Source organism: Pantherophis guttatus, chromosome 6 (genome assembly GCF_059756535.1).
Source record: "Pantherophis guttatus breed Tessera chromosome 6, ASM5975653v1, whole genome shotgun sequence".
In the NCBI taxonomy this organism is placed as follows: Eukaryota; Metazoa; Chordata; class Lepidosauria; order Squamata; family Colubridae; genus Pantherophis; species Pantherophis guttatus.
In genome coordinates this window covers 73,059,822-73,076,165 of record NC_142068.1, presented here as the reverse complement: position 1 = coordinate 73,076,165, position 16,344 = coordinate 73,059,822, and the positions used below count along the sequence as shown (strand labels likewise).

Here is a 16,344-nt window from a genome sequence, read left to right as displayed (position 1 = left end):
CACATTGTTAACAGCTTAAGATACGTTTACATTAAATTGTTTACATGCCTATTTCATAAAATCACAAAAACATTGGTGACCAGAGCATGAGCTCCTGTTTTCAGGGTGTCCCACTGCAGCATAACTGGCACAGAAACTCATAACCACAGCACCACTAAGCTCACCACTAATGAGCTTCAGACTGGCCTTCCTTTGATAACAACTCAGAAAATACAAAATTACCATACTTTTTGGCATATAAATTGCACTTTTTCCCCTCTAAAAGAGGGTGGAAATGTCGGTGCGTCTTATACACCGAATACGGCCATTTTTGGCCTCCTGAAACCCCACCCTGTGCGTCCCGTTTTTGCCAAAGTGGGATGCATAGAGGGTTTGGAAGGCCTGCAGAGTGCTCCTGGGGGCTGGGGAGGGCAAAAACCAGATGCGCGGAGGCTGAAAACTTCCCCTCCTTTGTTTTCCTCCTTGAAATCTTGGTGCGTCTTATACTCTCGTTCGTCTTATAGTCTGAAAAATATGGTAGTACTGAGCACAGCAGTCCATATATTGATAATACTTTCTATATTCACATATTTATGATTCACTGATTAGCAAGAGGCTACCAAATTTCAAACTCTAAAGATCTACATGGCTTGGCTCCCATGTAGAGAGAACCATCTCTTCCACCAAGAATGGATCCATTCATATGCATTTGTCACAACTGATAATACTTCACGCTTCAGGTTTCTGTAAGAAGTAGAGTGGCAGAGTGGCAGAGTGGCATGTGTGTTTGTATATCTCTTATATATTTATATATATTTATATTTATTAAATTTTTATATCGCCCCCTCTCCCGAAGGACTCGGGGCGGTGAACAGCCAAGATTAAAAAACATACAATATAAACATTAAAATACATTTAAAACAAAATTAAATCCAAAATGGCTCCCCAATTTAAAACGTCTTACCCATAACCCTATAATTAAAACAAATTTAAAATTTCCACATTTAAAAGGGAGAAGATTTAGGCCAGGCCAGCTTGATGAAATAGAAGAGTCTTAAGCGCGCGGTGGAAGGTGCGCAGATCCGGGATCCTCCGTATCTCCGGGGGGAGCTCATTCCAGATCGTAGGTGCCCCCACAGAGGGGGGCACCTACGATTATTTTAAGATTATTTTAGTCTGTGGGAGCAACTTCCCTCATGACATCAAATTGGGACCTTCCTTCCTGGTTTTCTGAAAGCTTTTCAATAGTTGGGAAATTTGGGGGATAATGTTGTTAGATAAGGAGGCACCTTTTACTGTTATTTATTTTATTAATATTTTATTCTATTTTATTAATAATTTGTGGAATATTTTGTTTTTGCTTCCTATAGTTGTTTCTATATGGTTCTTTTTATTGGTGTAAACTGGTGGTAATCATGGATTTGAAGGTGTATAAAAATGACAAAAAATTAAGTGAATTTAGATCATTCTAACGATTTCATTTCTTTGTAGATGACAGGTTTTTTTGTAAACATTGTATGATTCTAATTGTGGATTCTAACTGTGAGCATATTCCAGCCAAAATTGAACCCTTAGTCCTATTCATTTCACTCACAATATTATGTTAAGATGACATTAGAAGGGCTTTAAAATGCGTATTTTTATGTTGTCTATGGAATATATAGTGTAATTCCTTAAGGATAGGAAATATAACAGGATGCTCTACACAGACGAAGTACAATAGTTATTTATTAACCTTGATACTGTCATAATTTATTTTAATATCAGAGCCTGCAAAGGCTAACTCTCCAATGGAATGAAACATTTCTGCTTTGTACACAGAATTCTATGAAAACAATATTCCTCATTCAATTAGAGCTACAGATGTATCAATATATACTGTATTGATGTACACTGAATTTTGGCAGATAAAATTATGATGGTCGTGGAACAAGGAAATTAAAACTATATGCTGTGGTTCTCTTCCAAACTAGACTAGCAATCATACAAGGAACATTTATAGTGTGATGATCTGACATACCTGAAGCCTCCTCACTTAACTTACTTTGAATTACCGTTTAATTACGTAAATGTCACTCGTGAAGATTCAGTTAAAATTTTGCTTCCTGGTACAATTTGATGTGGCTCCTGCCCTCTGGAGCATCTTATCCCCTGACGTCAGATTGGCTTCCACCCTCCTGATGTTTCGTAAGAGCTTTAAAACCCATCTTGGGGATCCAATGGGGGAGCTTCATACTGCAGGTGGTTGACTAATTGAAAATTAATCCCTCCCCACCCACTATGTGTCTGGGTCCCTCATTTACACCCTTGTGTTAATGATTTTATTTGTTAATGATTTTATCTGCTGTGTTCTATGATGGTTGATTTTAATATTTTTTAATTTTTTAATATTTTTATGTTGTAAAAATATTAAAAGACTTGTTGGATACGAGATGTGGGGCAAATCAATTTCATAAATAAATAAATAGTCAAACTAGTTATAAAGTCTGCATTACTATTAATCTTTTCATCGTTCCTATCACCCATCTCCTCACACTTATGACTGTATGACTGTAACCTTGTTGCTGGTATCTTTATGATATAATTTATATTGACTGTTTCCTAATATTATTTGATTGCTTATTTGTTCCCTATGACTATCATTAAGTGTTATACCTTGATCAATGTATCTTTTCTTTTATGTAACACTGAGAGCATATGCGCCAAGACAAATCCCTTGAATATTCAATCATACTTGGCCAATAAAGAATTCTATTCTATTCTATTCTATTCTATTCTATTCTATTCTATTCTATTCTATTCTATTCTATTCTATTCTATTCTATTATTCTATTCTAAATAAATCAACGAAAAAACTTGTGTGCTGTACAAGGCTGATGCAACCTCTATGTCATGAATTAATTCCCATATCAGAATTCTCATCTTTGTAAATCAACATTCTTTCGATAAACCACATAAATATTCACTATCATGGTTGAAGGACTTGTCCGTATAAGAATGAATGGAGATATCAATACTTAAAATGTGGGGTTCTTAGTGCTCTCTGGGCTTGCTTGTTTTCTTGCAGATGTTTCATTACCCTAACTAGGTAACATCATCAGTGCTACGGTAGTAAGGAGTACTGTTTGCTGTCAGTTTATATTCTGGCGTCTTGCCTGCCTTTGTGGGTGGAGGCGGTCTTAGAGATTCTTTGGTTGGGCTATTTACTGATGACTCTTTGGCAGTTTCTTGATTGGGATATTGCTTACTTGACTGTTGGCCTGAAGTTAACCTTGGAGTTAATCTATGATGATCTGAGTGCTGATTACTGGTGGAGTCTTTTTCTCTTTGGGACTGGTTGATTTTCTCTTTATATAAGGATATAAACTGACTGTCGAGCAGCAAATCTCTTCGACACAGCACCATTATGATGGACCTGATGGCATAAAACCTTACCCATGAAGGGGAGCGTTGTTCAGGAGGACACCCGGATTAAGCGACGGAGCATGGTGGAGGGGATTGTGCACATAGGAAATACATTGATAGTGATTGGTGACGGGCAGTATGGGAAACAGGGAATCGGGAGGGAAACGGGCAATCCAAAGAGCGATGGCAACGATAGCTGATGACATCATCTACCAGTGTCTCCAGCCCTTCGAATGGGAGGAAGCGGGCGGCACATTCAAATATACTACAGTTGTAGCTCATCCTATGACGCCAATAAAAACGCAGCGGCGGAGCAAACAGCCAACTCGGTCTTTGAGCTGAAGTCACAGCGCCAGTTTTCTGTAAACCATCGCGTTAACTGAGATTAAAACCTGGGTTGTATTAGCCGATCCATTGTGTGTGTCGTGCATTACCTGGCTTCGGACAGATGGTTCCTGAAGTGCTGAGACTGACAGCAAATAGCATTCCTTACTAGCACTGATAATGTTACCTAGATAGGGTAATGAAATGTCTTCAAAAAAACCAAACAAGCTCAGAGAGCACCAAGGAGCCCTCATTTCAACCCTGAGCTACAAATATTCTCCTTTATTGGTAATACTTAAAATGCCAGTCTTCAAAAATGGTCTAATTTTTCCAGCAGCAGTTTATCCAGAAACTCTACTCTCCAGAATATTTCATTGACATATTGATATATCTCAGCAATTTAACCATTATTGGTAAAAAAAATAATAATCAAGCATGACAAATTTTGTTAGGAATCTGAGACTCTGTTGGAGCTCAACAATATATTTTCATTTGAGTGTTGATGAAAAAAATTCCAGAGTTTCACCTGAGTTCTCCAACATGAATTATTTTGGAATTGAGCATTACAATGTTCTACATTCTATGTACATTTTGAAATGAATTTATTTAAACTAAACAAGAACTATGATTGAAAAGTTGACTAAAAATTAGGATAGAAATGAGCTCTATGGAAGAGGTAGTATCAAACTGCTTAGCAATTCTTTGAGAAAATAATGTTTGGCCTATTCTTACAAAATATCACATCTTAAGTTAAGTAAGAACAAGGATAAATACTTAGCAGAAGCACTGAGAAATATGGTTTGAGTAGTAAGATGTTTTGTGAGGATATGTGTTAAATATTTCAGAGAATACATTAATGGAGTGATGCAATAAAATATTCAGGGTGTATGATACGAATGCATAACCTTCAAAGAGGGGTGTATGAGAACCTTAATAATCATTAATTCAGTACGAACTGATCCGACATTCATAAGAAATAATTTATGCTTATTCCTAATTTTCCTAAGTGATCCCCAAAAGCTGAAAACTGTAAAGTTTTCTTGGACTCAAGTTTGACTTCTGATAAATTACTGGTAGTCCTCAACTTACAACAACTTACAACAACTTAAGAGACTGTTCGAAGTTACAACGGCACTGAAAAAAGTGACTTGTGACCATTTTTCACACTTATCATAGTTGTAGCATCCCCATCGTCACATGATTTACATTTGGATGCTTGACAACTGGTTCACATTTATGACGGTTGCAGTGTCCCCATTTGCGACCTTCTGAAAAGCAAAGTCAATGAAGAAACCAGATTCACTTAACAACCATGTGACTAATTCAACAACTGCAGGGATTCACTTAACAAACATGCCAAGAAAAGCCGTAAAATGGGGCAAAACTCACTTAATAAAATTCTCACTTAACATAAATTTTGGGCTCAAATTGAGGACTTGTTGTTTTCTTAACAAAAATGCAGAAATGTAATGTTTGTTTTCCTTTTGTTTGTATGTTTGTGTCTCCGTGTTTGTGTGTGTCTGCTACATGTTTACAACTAAGACTATTCCAAAATCCAGTCTAATCCCAATGTACACTTTTGTGATGATTTCTCATGTAAGTAGCAGATGTGACTAAAGTCAGCTAGAAGGAAATAAAGCCGAACATGAAAACAGTGGAGAATATAAATGCACGATATAGCATTTAACGCTTAAAACACTTTTTGTGCCTGATTTTTAAGGACTTAACCATAATAGGAAATATGTCTCCTCCTTGAATTAGTGAATTTGTGCCAGAGTTTACTACTTCCTTACTACTTTCAATCTTAAAATAGCTTTATAATAATATGGTAATGATGCTACATTTCCCACCCCCCCAGTTTTTAAGCTACATAATTTACCTATTGGTGACAACAAATCTAAATTGTGCATTAATACTTACCCCTGGAGTGCTTTTTCCCCAAACCAATCTCCTTTTCCTAGAGTACGAAGAAATATAGGATCTTCCCCAGGTGAATCTTCACGAGTGACGTTTACCTAATTAGGTGGTAATGCAAAGTAAGTTAGTAAATCAGTGTGTGTTTACCTTTCTCTCTCTCAAGCATACAGAATATTGATAGTCATAAGAACAAACTATTTTCCAGCCTCAGGTGCCAAGTGGAACACAGGACTAATAACTTACATTGCAGAATAGCTTCTAGAAACATCACTAAGGTATATTAGAAAACCATTAGAGCATGTAGGAAAAAACAGATTTAAATAGTTGTTATCTTTGGAAGACTTTAGGGTTAAATATTTGGATACCTATGCCTATTGAAAATACTAAAAGCATCTTTTGAAGTAAAACGTGATCCCTAGATAGTAATGCAAGATTATTTGCATATAATTAGCTTGAGAAACTACCTGAGTTCTTCTGAACTGATCAACTGCCAAAGAAATTAGAAATTTATTTTGAAGGGATCTGAGAGATTAAAGTCCTGCCCTTATTTTTGGTAGCTCTTTATTTATTTATTTCCAGAATATAATCAGCTCCAATCAATTATCTAAGATGTGTAGGAAAGATCAACTTTGAGGATGGAAAAAGCTTTTCCCTCAGACACCGGAACTACCTAAAATTAGCTTTAATTTCAGTTCCACATGGACAGTTTTAAAAGGTTTTTGCACATTGTCTAGGGAGACAACCATCCAGGTCATGGTTGCCCCAAATATGCTTTTTTCAAGAGGCAACTGGACGTTCTTATTTTTCTTTGAAGACATTTCCCTTCTCACCCAAGAAACTTCTTCAGCTCTGACTGGATGGTAGGGAATGGAAGGATTTATATTCCTTGCAGGCAGTTGGTTATTTGCATTCTTTTTAGACAGTCGTTGAGACCACCGTTGGAGTCTTAGATGGCTAATTTGATCTGTCTTTCTTGAAGTCTGCAATTTTTCTGGAAATCTGGTTCATATTTCTGCACCATTCGAAGGGTGTTCATCCCAAAGTTGCATAGCTAAATGTCTACGGAGATTCTCAGTCATCCAGGTCATGGTTGCCCCAAATGGTTGCTTTTTTCAAAAGGCAACTGGACTTTCTTGTTTTTCTTTGAAGATGTTTCGCTTCTCATCCAAGAAGCTGAAGAAGTTGCCTCTTGAAAAAAGCACCATTGGGTTTCTGCACATCTTTGTTAACCACATAAAATTGGTTGTTGCAACCTTCCATGATCCCTGACTGACAAAGCATAACAGTGTTAAGATATCTATCTGACAGAGAGATCAGAAATTCTATGCCCATTGAGAATTTAAATTGAAGTTTTAAAGATTTAAGATCAGCATCTACAAACCAGTAAGTTTCTCTCTGAGAAGAACTTCTCTTCAGAAGAACTTCACTGGTGTCCTCTTTAGTTTAATAAAGCTGGGTGAAGCTTTCTTCTTCATAATATTAGAAATACTTAGCATAAAATACAGGACATCACTGAATTAAGAATTGTCCTACTCCTCTGAAAGAATATTATGAGCTGACCTAATATTAAGTTATTCAGATATTTAAGTAATATAAATGGGGAGCTTTTGTACCTTGTATAATATGCACAGATTACATAAAATAATCCAGTGTTCTCAACCTGTGGTCCACGGATCCCTGGGGGGGGGGCACAATGTCATCACAGGGGGCTGGCCAAGGCTTAAAGAAATGTTATGATTTAAATCTTGAGTTAAGAGTTCTTGGGGGTCTGTAGTCATGGTCCGTGGTCAAAAAAGGTATTTAAAGTGGGTCTGTGGTGAAGAAAAGGTTGAGAACCAGAGACAAGCCATTGTTTTGTAAGTAGGCTATTAGTAAGAAGGCTAACAGTTATTGGGATCAAGTATGTACTTAAATCAGAGAATTGTGAAAATAAATGTACAATTGAAACTGGGGGTTCATCTTTTAGGTTTGATGGACTACCAGTTAGAGAGGGAAAAAACTTTGTTTTTATAAATGATAATTACGTAACTATTACATATAGATTTTTGTATGTCCAAAGATGGAATAACTTACAGATTTCCACAATGGAAGAATGGAGGGTGAAGTTATTGGAACCAGCTGAAAGGGCAAAATTAACTAAAGAAAAGTCTTTGTCTAGCTTTGTATCTATATGGAAACCACTTTTGGACTAAAATCTGAAAGAAATGCTATATTAATTTTTGAATTTGACAGTTAGAATTGCTCATGATTATAGAAATACTGTATATTGTTGAATTTTACATAAAAGTGTTCATGTGTTTTACAGCTGTAACAATATCGAGAAAAGTTGGAAGTTAAATTTTCTATTTCTTTTCTTTTTTTCCTTATTCCTTTTGCACCGTCACCTTTCTTGCTTTCTTCATAATTGTCTTTTCTTCTTTTTTATATTTTGTCTTTTGCAGAAATTTAATAAAGTACATTTTAAAAAGATAAACCATTGTTTAATCTGTCAGCAACTCAATGCCAAAGTAAAATATTTACAACTACTTAAATGCCATCTACAATCCAATTGTTCTTCTCTGAATAGATTTTGTATAGGGATACGAAATGGCAGGGTCAAATTTAGCATATTCCCAAGACATTTGCATTAACTGCTGGATATTTGTGTAATAAAACCTTTGTTCTGCCCTAGGAATGAGTGAAATCTTTTCAATCTCTATCATATTGACTCAGAAATATTTAGCTATCACCCAGCGTCTCAAAAAAAGAAACCTTGAAAGTCACTTGATTTATTTTTTTCCTCCTATTTATCCACTCAAATCTCAACACTGAACTGCCATATTCGGGCCAAGTGACCACTAGATGGCAGCAAAAAGGTTAAGGAAACCTAGAAGCTTGTTAGCATCTTTTCCAACTATTAAACATTATGAAAAGGCTACAGTTCACTTTATCACATTTATGGAAAGGTTGTAAACTGATTTAAATTGGGATGAGGAGGGAAAGACAGATTAGAAGCACCTTATCCATCAACAACTGTTATTGTGTTTTTTGAGAACTTTTGACCTAGCTAGCCTGAAACCTTTTGACTTGAGTTCAGCAATCTCCTTCTCAATCATGATGTGAAAGTCTATTTTTTTTCCCAAAATTGTCATACTGATATCTATAAGGATATGTTCTGGGACACTGATATTACATTGTCTTTGTTATGATTCCTGATGGACTTGTGTCCATTAATTTTTTTGTACAAAATTTTTCTTTTGTTGGAAAATATCACAGCAGTAGAAGGACACGTGAAGACACTTCTAATCTTTTGTGTGTATCTGTTGGGGCCTGCAATGGTCTGTTGGTAGAGATGTGGGGACACAGTAGACATCTGTATTTGTTGCAGTTTAATTCCCATATTAGTATCCCTGTTCTGCTGTTAGTTATTTGTGAGAAGCTGTTGGGCAGTTGTCTATATGCAAATATGAAATGCAGTGCCATTATCTAGTATAGGTTGTAGGCTATTAATGAGTGGTTTGAACTGTGAGCTGTAGGCAAGTACATCTGCTGTTTTTGTGTCTGCTGTTTTTGTTTTTTAATAGGTTCTGTCTGGGAAACATTCTGGCTCTGTTAGTTTGTCTTTTGATCTTGGTTGGATAATTCAGTCTGCTGAGTGACTGGTTTAATTCTATCAATTCAGAATCTCTATCAAGTGTGTAAAATAAATGTATTTGTAGCCCATTGCCTAGTTTTATTCTGTAGATAGGTCAGAGCTAAGGATGATAGTGGAGTGGAAGCTACTGAAGTCTTGATGGAATTTGATTATTTTTTCCCAAGGTATCAGGTGATTAAATTGTCATTAATGAATTTCAGATAAAGAAGCTTTTCCAGGGAGAAGAGTTGACAAAGTGTTGTTTTAGATCAGCCATGAAGATGTTGGCTGGGCAACTGATTTGCAAGGATATACTATTGACATCTGCTAGACATTCAATTGAGATACAACAGTCCAATCCAAAACTCATATGACTATGGAGATTCTCAATCATCCAGTTCATGGTTGTCCCAAAGGTGTTTTTTTCAAAAGGCAACTGGACCTTGTTTCTTCCTTGAAGATATTTTGCTTTTCATCCAAGAAGCTTCTTCAATTCTGACTAAATGGTGGTGGTGGAGGGTGGGGGGGAATGGAAGGATTTATATTTCTTGCTATCATCTAGTTTGTTAGCACTCTCTCTGAGAGTCATGGAGGCCACTTGGGGTGTTGTTTGTAACCTCAGTTATTTGCAAATGGGTGCGGAATCTTCTTGTAAATGTTGAAAGGACTCCATTGTAGACAGGAGATTGGTGTTGTCTTATGCCTTCCCTTCTGTTGAGAGAGGGCTACTCAGTTTTAACATAGATGGCCATTTGACCCCGCTTTCAAACCAGTGGTCCTCTCAATTTATTCTTATTTATTTATTTCAAATTTTAATTTATTTTTAATTTTATTAAAATCTTCATTAATACAAAAATACAAAAGAAAACAGGGAGGAAGAAGAAAAGGAAAACGTGAGGCAAAGGGAAAAAAGAAAGAAAAGCTGTTGACTTCCCTTTGGTGTAATAGAATAAGATAATACCATCAAACCTCAACTTTTTACTTTTCCATAATATAAACTATGTTATCATCATCATCGTTTTAGCCATTATCTATCCACTGCAGGATGAAGGCTTCTTCTGCATGTTATATATCTGTGATGGTGAACCTCTGGCACGTGTGCCACAGCTGCCACACAGAGCCCTCTCTGTGGGCACGCGATCCGTCGCCCAGCTCAGCACCCCTGTGCATGCACACAAGCGCCTCCTGCCGACCAGCTGATTTTCGGAATGTGGAGGGAATGCATGTGGGAGACGTGTGCGCATGCACAGGGGGCAGGGGACACTCCCGCATGACCCATTTTTGGGCCTAGGAGGCTGCAGGGAGGCCTGCTAGGCCCAAAACGGGGGCGGGGGTGTGTGGCACACATGCACGGGAGTGTGTGGGAAGCATGGGACGGGTTGTGCACACATGTGTGTGGGGGAGCACATCGCATTATGAGTACCGGCATGCTTTCAGCACACGAGAAGAAAAAGGTTAGCCATCATATGATGTTATATATGTTGAAGGCAGCAGGATTACTTTATGCTTAAAAATGGAAGGACACTTTGATTCCTATAATGGATGAATGGTTGTAAAAGTTGAAAGAGTTAGCAGAGATGGCCAAATTCACTGCTTTGATCAAAGAAAAAAAACACAATTATTTTTGTTTCTACTTGGAAACCGCATTTGGACTTTGTGCTTGAGGTGGAAAAAAATGAATCTCTCAATTTATTCTTATAAACAGAATAGCTGAGCAGGAAAAATGTGGACAAGCTCAGTTTTACCTCATGTGGTAACCTTTAAATGCTGCAAAACACCTGTACTTTTCAAAAGTTGCCATTCCCCTCCCCCCCAAAAGGCTTTTGTAAGCCTTCTTAACTGCTGCTGTCACCAATGTTGTTCCTACTACACCTCCTATCACACCTCCTGGTGAATGGAAATTAAGGCAAGAGACAAGAGCAGACAGCTAGGTGGGAAGATTGCTTTGTAGATTCAGATTACTGAAGTAAAACTGTCATTTTCTCTTAATTTGCTTTAACACTTAATTATGGAGCTGAGGTCCAAGGATGAATTCAGAGAATTCCAACAACATCTTTAATTTGCAGTGTTTTTACGGATTTAGCAATTGCATTTAAAAAAAAAAAAACCCACTGAATTTAAAAAGTAATTTGCAACATATCCTGTGTAGTTAATGTATCAAAACTGATATATGAGGGCCAGTTCAATATGTAGATTTCCCGGGCATATTTTTGATATCATGGATGTTTATATTTTTATACAGGTTTATACAGGTTAGGAAGCATTTACCGAATAATGGATGGAAAAAATAAAACATGCAAATAAGCTTTGACAGGTTCATAATCATTCCTGTCAAGCAGTGAATAGGCTTAAATAAACAAACAACCTGGGAAGCTCAATGTTTACCCCAACTCAAAGTCACAACATTTAATCAAATATGAAAGTGTATAGATCCTCTCAGTGTTTGCAAAATAAAAAAAAAGCAAGGGCTGGTAACTTTAAACGGTGTCAGAAAAGCTTACCTTTCCTTTGCTGATTATGAAGAAAGTATCTCCCCGAGCACCTTGTCTGATAATGTGCTCTCCATTTTCATAGTGTGTCTGTGAGGGGAAAAGGCAAAAACAAAAGGAATCAAATCAGAACGTGTCACTAAAATAAAACACCTTCATTGTTTTTGTGAAGAAAATATAGGTAGACATGCCACAAACCCTGATAAAGCTGTGTAAAGGTTAACTCTAACTGCAAGTAGACTTGTCCCAAAGGTGCTTTTTCAGGAGGCAACCCGACTTCCTTGTTTTTTTTTTCTTTGAAGTCGTTTCGCTTCTCATCCAAGAAGCTTCTTTAGCTCTGACTGGATGGTGGGGAATGGAAGGATTTATACTCCTTGCAGACAGCTGGTTATTTGCATCCTTTAGATAGAAATGACCAGCTGTCTGCAATGGAATAATTCCATTCCCCACTATCCTGTCAGAGTTGATTCCATTGCAGACAGTGGGTCATTTCCATCCAAAAGATGCAAATCACCAGCTTTCTGCAAGGAGTATAAATCCTTCCATTCCCCACAATCTTGTCAAATTTAATTTTAGATAAAAATGTTAATGTATTTTATACTTGTAACAATATTGAGGAAAGTTGGCAGTTAATCTTTTTCTATTTCTTTTTTTTTCTTTATTCTTTTTTCATCTTCACCTTTCTTTTTTTCTTCATAGTTCATTTTTCCTTTTTTATATTTTACCTTTTGTAGAAATTTAATAAACAGGAATTAATAAATCGCTTATCACTTCAGCCTGACATTGTGGGCTGAGAAAGAGTGACTGTCCTAAAGTCGCCTAGCCAATTTTTATGACTAAAGAGGGACTAGAAGTCACAATATCCTGGTTTCTAGCCTTATGCCTTAACCACTAGGTTTGTCTCTCCATTTTACATTCTGGAGCTATTTTGAAAAAAGTTCTCATAAGTAGTAGCCCTTCCTTCCTTCCTTCCTTCCTTCCTTCCTTCCTTCCTTCCTTCCTTCCTTCCTTCCTTCCTTCCTTCCTTCCCTCCCTTTTTTCTTTCCTTCTTTCCTTCCTTTTTTCCTTTCCTCCTCCTCCCTCTCCCCATTCCTTCCTTCCTTCCTCCCTCCCTCCCTCCCCCAACACTTTCATTGGGCTAACATAATATATTATGTTATGTTTTATGTTAAGGTTACGCTATGTTATGATATGTTATAGTATAACATTAATAAAATTTATGTAGCACGATATAGATGGTTAAAATGATTGGAATTTATATTATGTTTTACAACCTAAAAGAGAACTTTTATAAAATGATGTACTGTTTATATATGATTCCAGAAAAATGTCTAAAAGGTATCAAAGTACTTCAAATGTGAACAACATGAAGACATTTTATTGTGCCTGGGGGACTTGTAAAAAGGTCAGAAATTTCTGCATTGAAATATATATAATGATTGAAAAAATGTTAAAGATCACTTTTCACCTGAAACCAGAACTTTTTTTTACGAGGGTTAATAGACACGCAATCAATAACTACATTTATTAGTAACTGAAAATCCTGACATTTTGCTGAAAATAGATAAAAATGAACCACGGTCAAAAAGATCAGAAGCCATTTCGTTTATCATTTTTTAAAAAATTCTTTCTCATTCTTATTCTCTCTTATTTTCTTTTCCATTTTTTAATAGTTAGGGTTCTAATAGCATTTTTTAAACTTATTAAAAATTTCTTCAATAAAAATAATCTTTTAAAAAGTAATCCTAAAGTTGATGTTTTGAATGGGAGGATTATTTATTCATCTCTATCTCGCTTTTATTATTTTTACAAATAACTCCAGGCAGTGAACACATCCAACACATCTTTCTTCTTTTATTTTCCCCACAACAACAACTCTATGATGTGAGTTGGGTTGAGAGAGAGAGTAACTGGCCCAAGTCATACAACCCACTTTCATGCTCTTCAACATCTTCATTAATGACTTGGACAAGGGGATAGATGGGGAACTCATCAAATTTGCAGATGACACCAAGCTGGCAGGAATAGCCAACACTCCAGAAGATAGGCTCAAGATACAGAAGGATCTTGACAGACTTGAACATTGGGCACTATCTAACAAAATGAAATTCAACAGTGAAAAAAGCAAGGTTCTACATTTAGGGAAGAAAAACCAAATGCACAGGTACAATATATGTGGTATCTTGCTCAATAGTAGTAACTGTGAGAGGGATCTTGGATGCCTAGTGGACAACTATTTAGATATGAGCCAGCAGTGTGCAGCAGCTGCCAAAAAAGCCAACACAGTTCTGGATTGCATAAGCAGAGGGATAGAATCAAGATCACGTGAAGTACCACTTTATAATGCCTTGGTAAGGCCACACTTGGAATATTGCATTCAGTTTTGGTCGCCATGATGTAAAAAAGATGTTGAGACTCTAGAAAGAGTGCAGAGAAGAGCAACAAAGTTGATTAGGGGACTGGAGGCTAAAACATATGAAGAACGGTTGCAGGAACTGGGTATGTCTAGTTTAATGAAGAGAAGGACTAGGGGAGACATGATAGCAGTGTTCCAATATCTCAGGGGTTGCCACAAAGAAGAGGGACTCAAACTATTCTTCAAAGCACCTGAAGGTAGAACAGGTTATCTTCGAGACCGCCTTCTACCGCATAGCTCCCAGTGACCTGTAAGATCTCACAGACTTGGTCTCCTCCAGGTCCCGTCAGTTAAACAATGCCAGCTGGCGGACCCACGGGGAGGACCTTCTCTGTGGCTGCCCCAGCTCCCTGGAACCAGTTACCTCCTGAGGTCCAGACCATCCCCACCCTACTGGCCTTCCAAAAAGCTGTGAAGACCTGGCTTTTCCGGCAGGCCTGGGGCCATTGATCTCGCTTTGCAATCTGGAGAGATCTGGCCATGAATGGTGTGAATGTGTTCTAAGGTTTTTAATGTTTTTTAATCTTTTAAATGTTTTTAGAATGGTTTTTTTAAAAAAATGTATTGTGAGCCGCCCTGAGTGTCCGGAGAGGGGTGGCATATAAATTTAATAAATAAATAAATAAATAAATAAATAAATAAAGAAAGAAAGAAAGAAAGAAAGAAAGAAAGAAAGAAAGAAAGAAAGAAAGAAGAAATGGATGGAAACTAATCAGGGAGAGAAGCAATTTAGAACTAAGGAGAAATTTCCTGACAGTTAGAACAATTCATAAGTGCAACAACTTGCCTGAAGAAGTTGTGAATGCTCCAACACTGGAAATTTTTAGGAAGATGTTAGATAACCATTTGTCTGAAGTGGTGTAGGGTTTCCTGCCTGGGCAGGGGGTTGGACTAGAAGACCTCCAATTCTGTTATTCTATTCTATGGCTTAGGCAGGACTAAAACTCACAATCTCCTGGTTTCTAGCCAGGAATCTTAATCATTAGACCAGGGTTGTCAAACTCAAGGCCCGGAGGTTGGATCCGGCCTGCAAACAGCAAAGGATCGGCTTGTGGTGCCTCTGCGGTGAAAATGGAGCTTGAGAGGGCTGCGGGAGGCCCTCCTGAGCTCCATTTTTGCTGGCAGAGGATTGCAGGAGGCTGTCGCAGCTGAAAATGGAGCTGGTGAGCCCGTTTTTGCTGGCAGAGCACTCGGGCAACCACAGGTGTCCTGACATGAGTGATGTTTTTTTTTAAAAAAAATTGATTTATATGCCGCCCTTCTCCGGAGACTCAGGGCGGCTTACAATGCGTTAAGCAATAGCCTTCATACTTTTGTATATTTTATACAAAGTCAGCTTATTGCCCTGACAAACTTGGGTCCTCAATTTAGCTACCTTAGAAAGGATGGAAGGCTGAGTCAACCTTGAGCCTGATGAGATTCGAACTTACAGTAATTGCAGACAGCTGGTGTTAATCACAATGCTATCAGTCTGCTGAGCCACCATGTTGAGCTGGCCATGCCCACCCTAGCCACGCCCACCAAACCCCCCAAGATCAAACACAATCCTGATGCAGCCCTCAATGAAATAGAGTTTGACACCCCTGCATTAGACCAAACTGGCTTCATATTATTTGCGCCTGCCTGGTTCAACTACACAGTCATACACAAAGAGGCTGTGGAAGTAAAATAATTTGACTTTTCGAAAGCTCCTGAGGAACTAGCGTATTTTGATCAGCAAGGTGATCAAAATATTGCTAGATGATGTATCTATTGAATGAGATCCAAACCTGAACGGAAAAATTGTACTCAATTCTCATTAATCATTTCTCATTAAACAAGAAATTAGATATTAAAGAATGTCACAGTTCTGGCCTCTTTTCTCCTCAATAAAGAACTTGGAAGGAGATGTGAGAGGAACACTTACCAGATTTGCAAATGGCATGAAATTAAGTAGGGTTAAAAAAAACAACATAGAAAACAAAATTAAAATTCAAAAGGATCTTGAGCAGTGAGCTAAAAATAACAGAAAGAAATTTAGTAGACAGAAATGTGAAGTTGTTTGCTTGGGCAGTGCAGAGATAGGAGGTATGAGATGTTTGGTTTGGTAACAGCATACATGAAACAGATCTTAGTATTGTGTACATGAATTGAGCAGTGAGACATGGCTGAAAAGGGGCAAAGTGGTTTTTAGGCTGTATCAAAACTTGTTTCCCCAAAAC

The 16,344-nt window shown here is 37.4% G+C and overlaps 1 protein-coding gene across 2 annotated transcripts in view; it reads right to left on the bottom strand.

The window, feature by feature from the left end:
* The window catches only part of PRKG1 (protein kinase cGMP-dependent 1), an 873,884-nt gene that overhangs the window by 168,767 nt on the left and 688,773 nt on the right, over positions 1-16,344 (bottom strand). For both annotated transcript variants that reach the window (XM_034425955.3, XM_034425954.3), the window contains exons 6-7: positions 11,740-11,817; positions 5,629-5,723 (exon numbers count right to left, since the gene is read on the bottom strand). In XM_034425955.3, the coding sequence (XP_034281846.1) occupies positions 5,629-5,723; positions 11,740-11,817 (173 nt within the window). The remainder of the gene's footprint in view (positions 1-5,628; positions 5,724-11,739; positions 11,818-16,344) is intronic.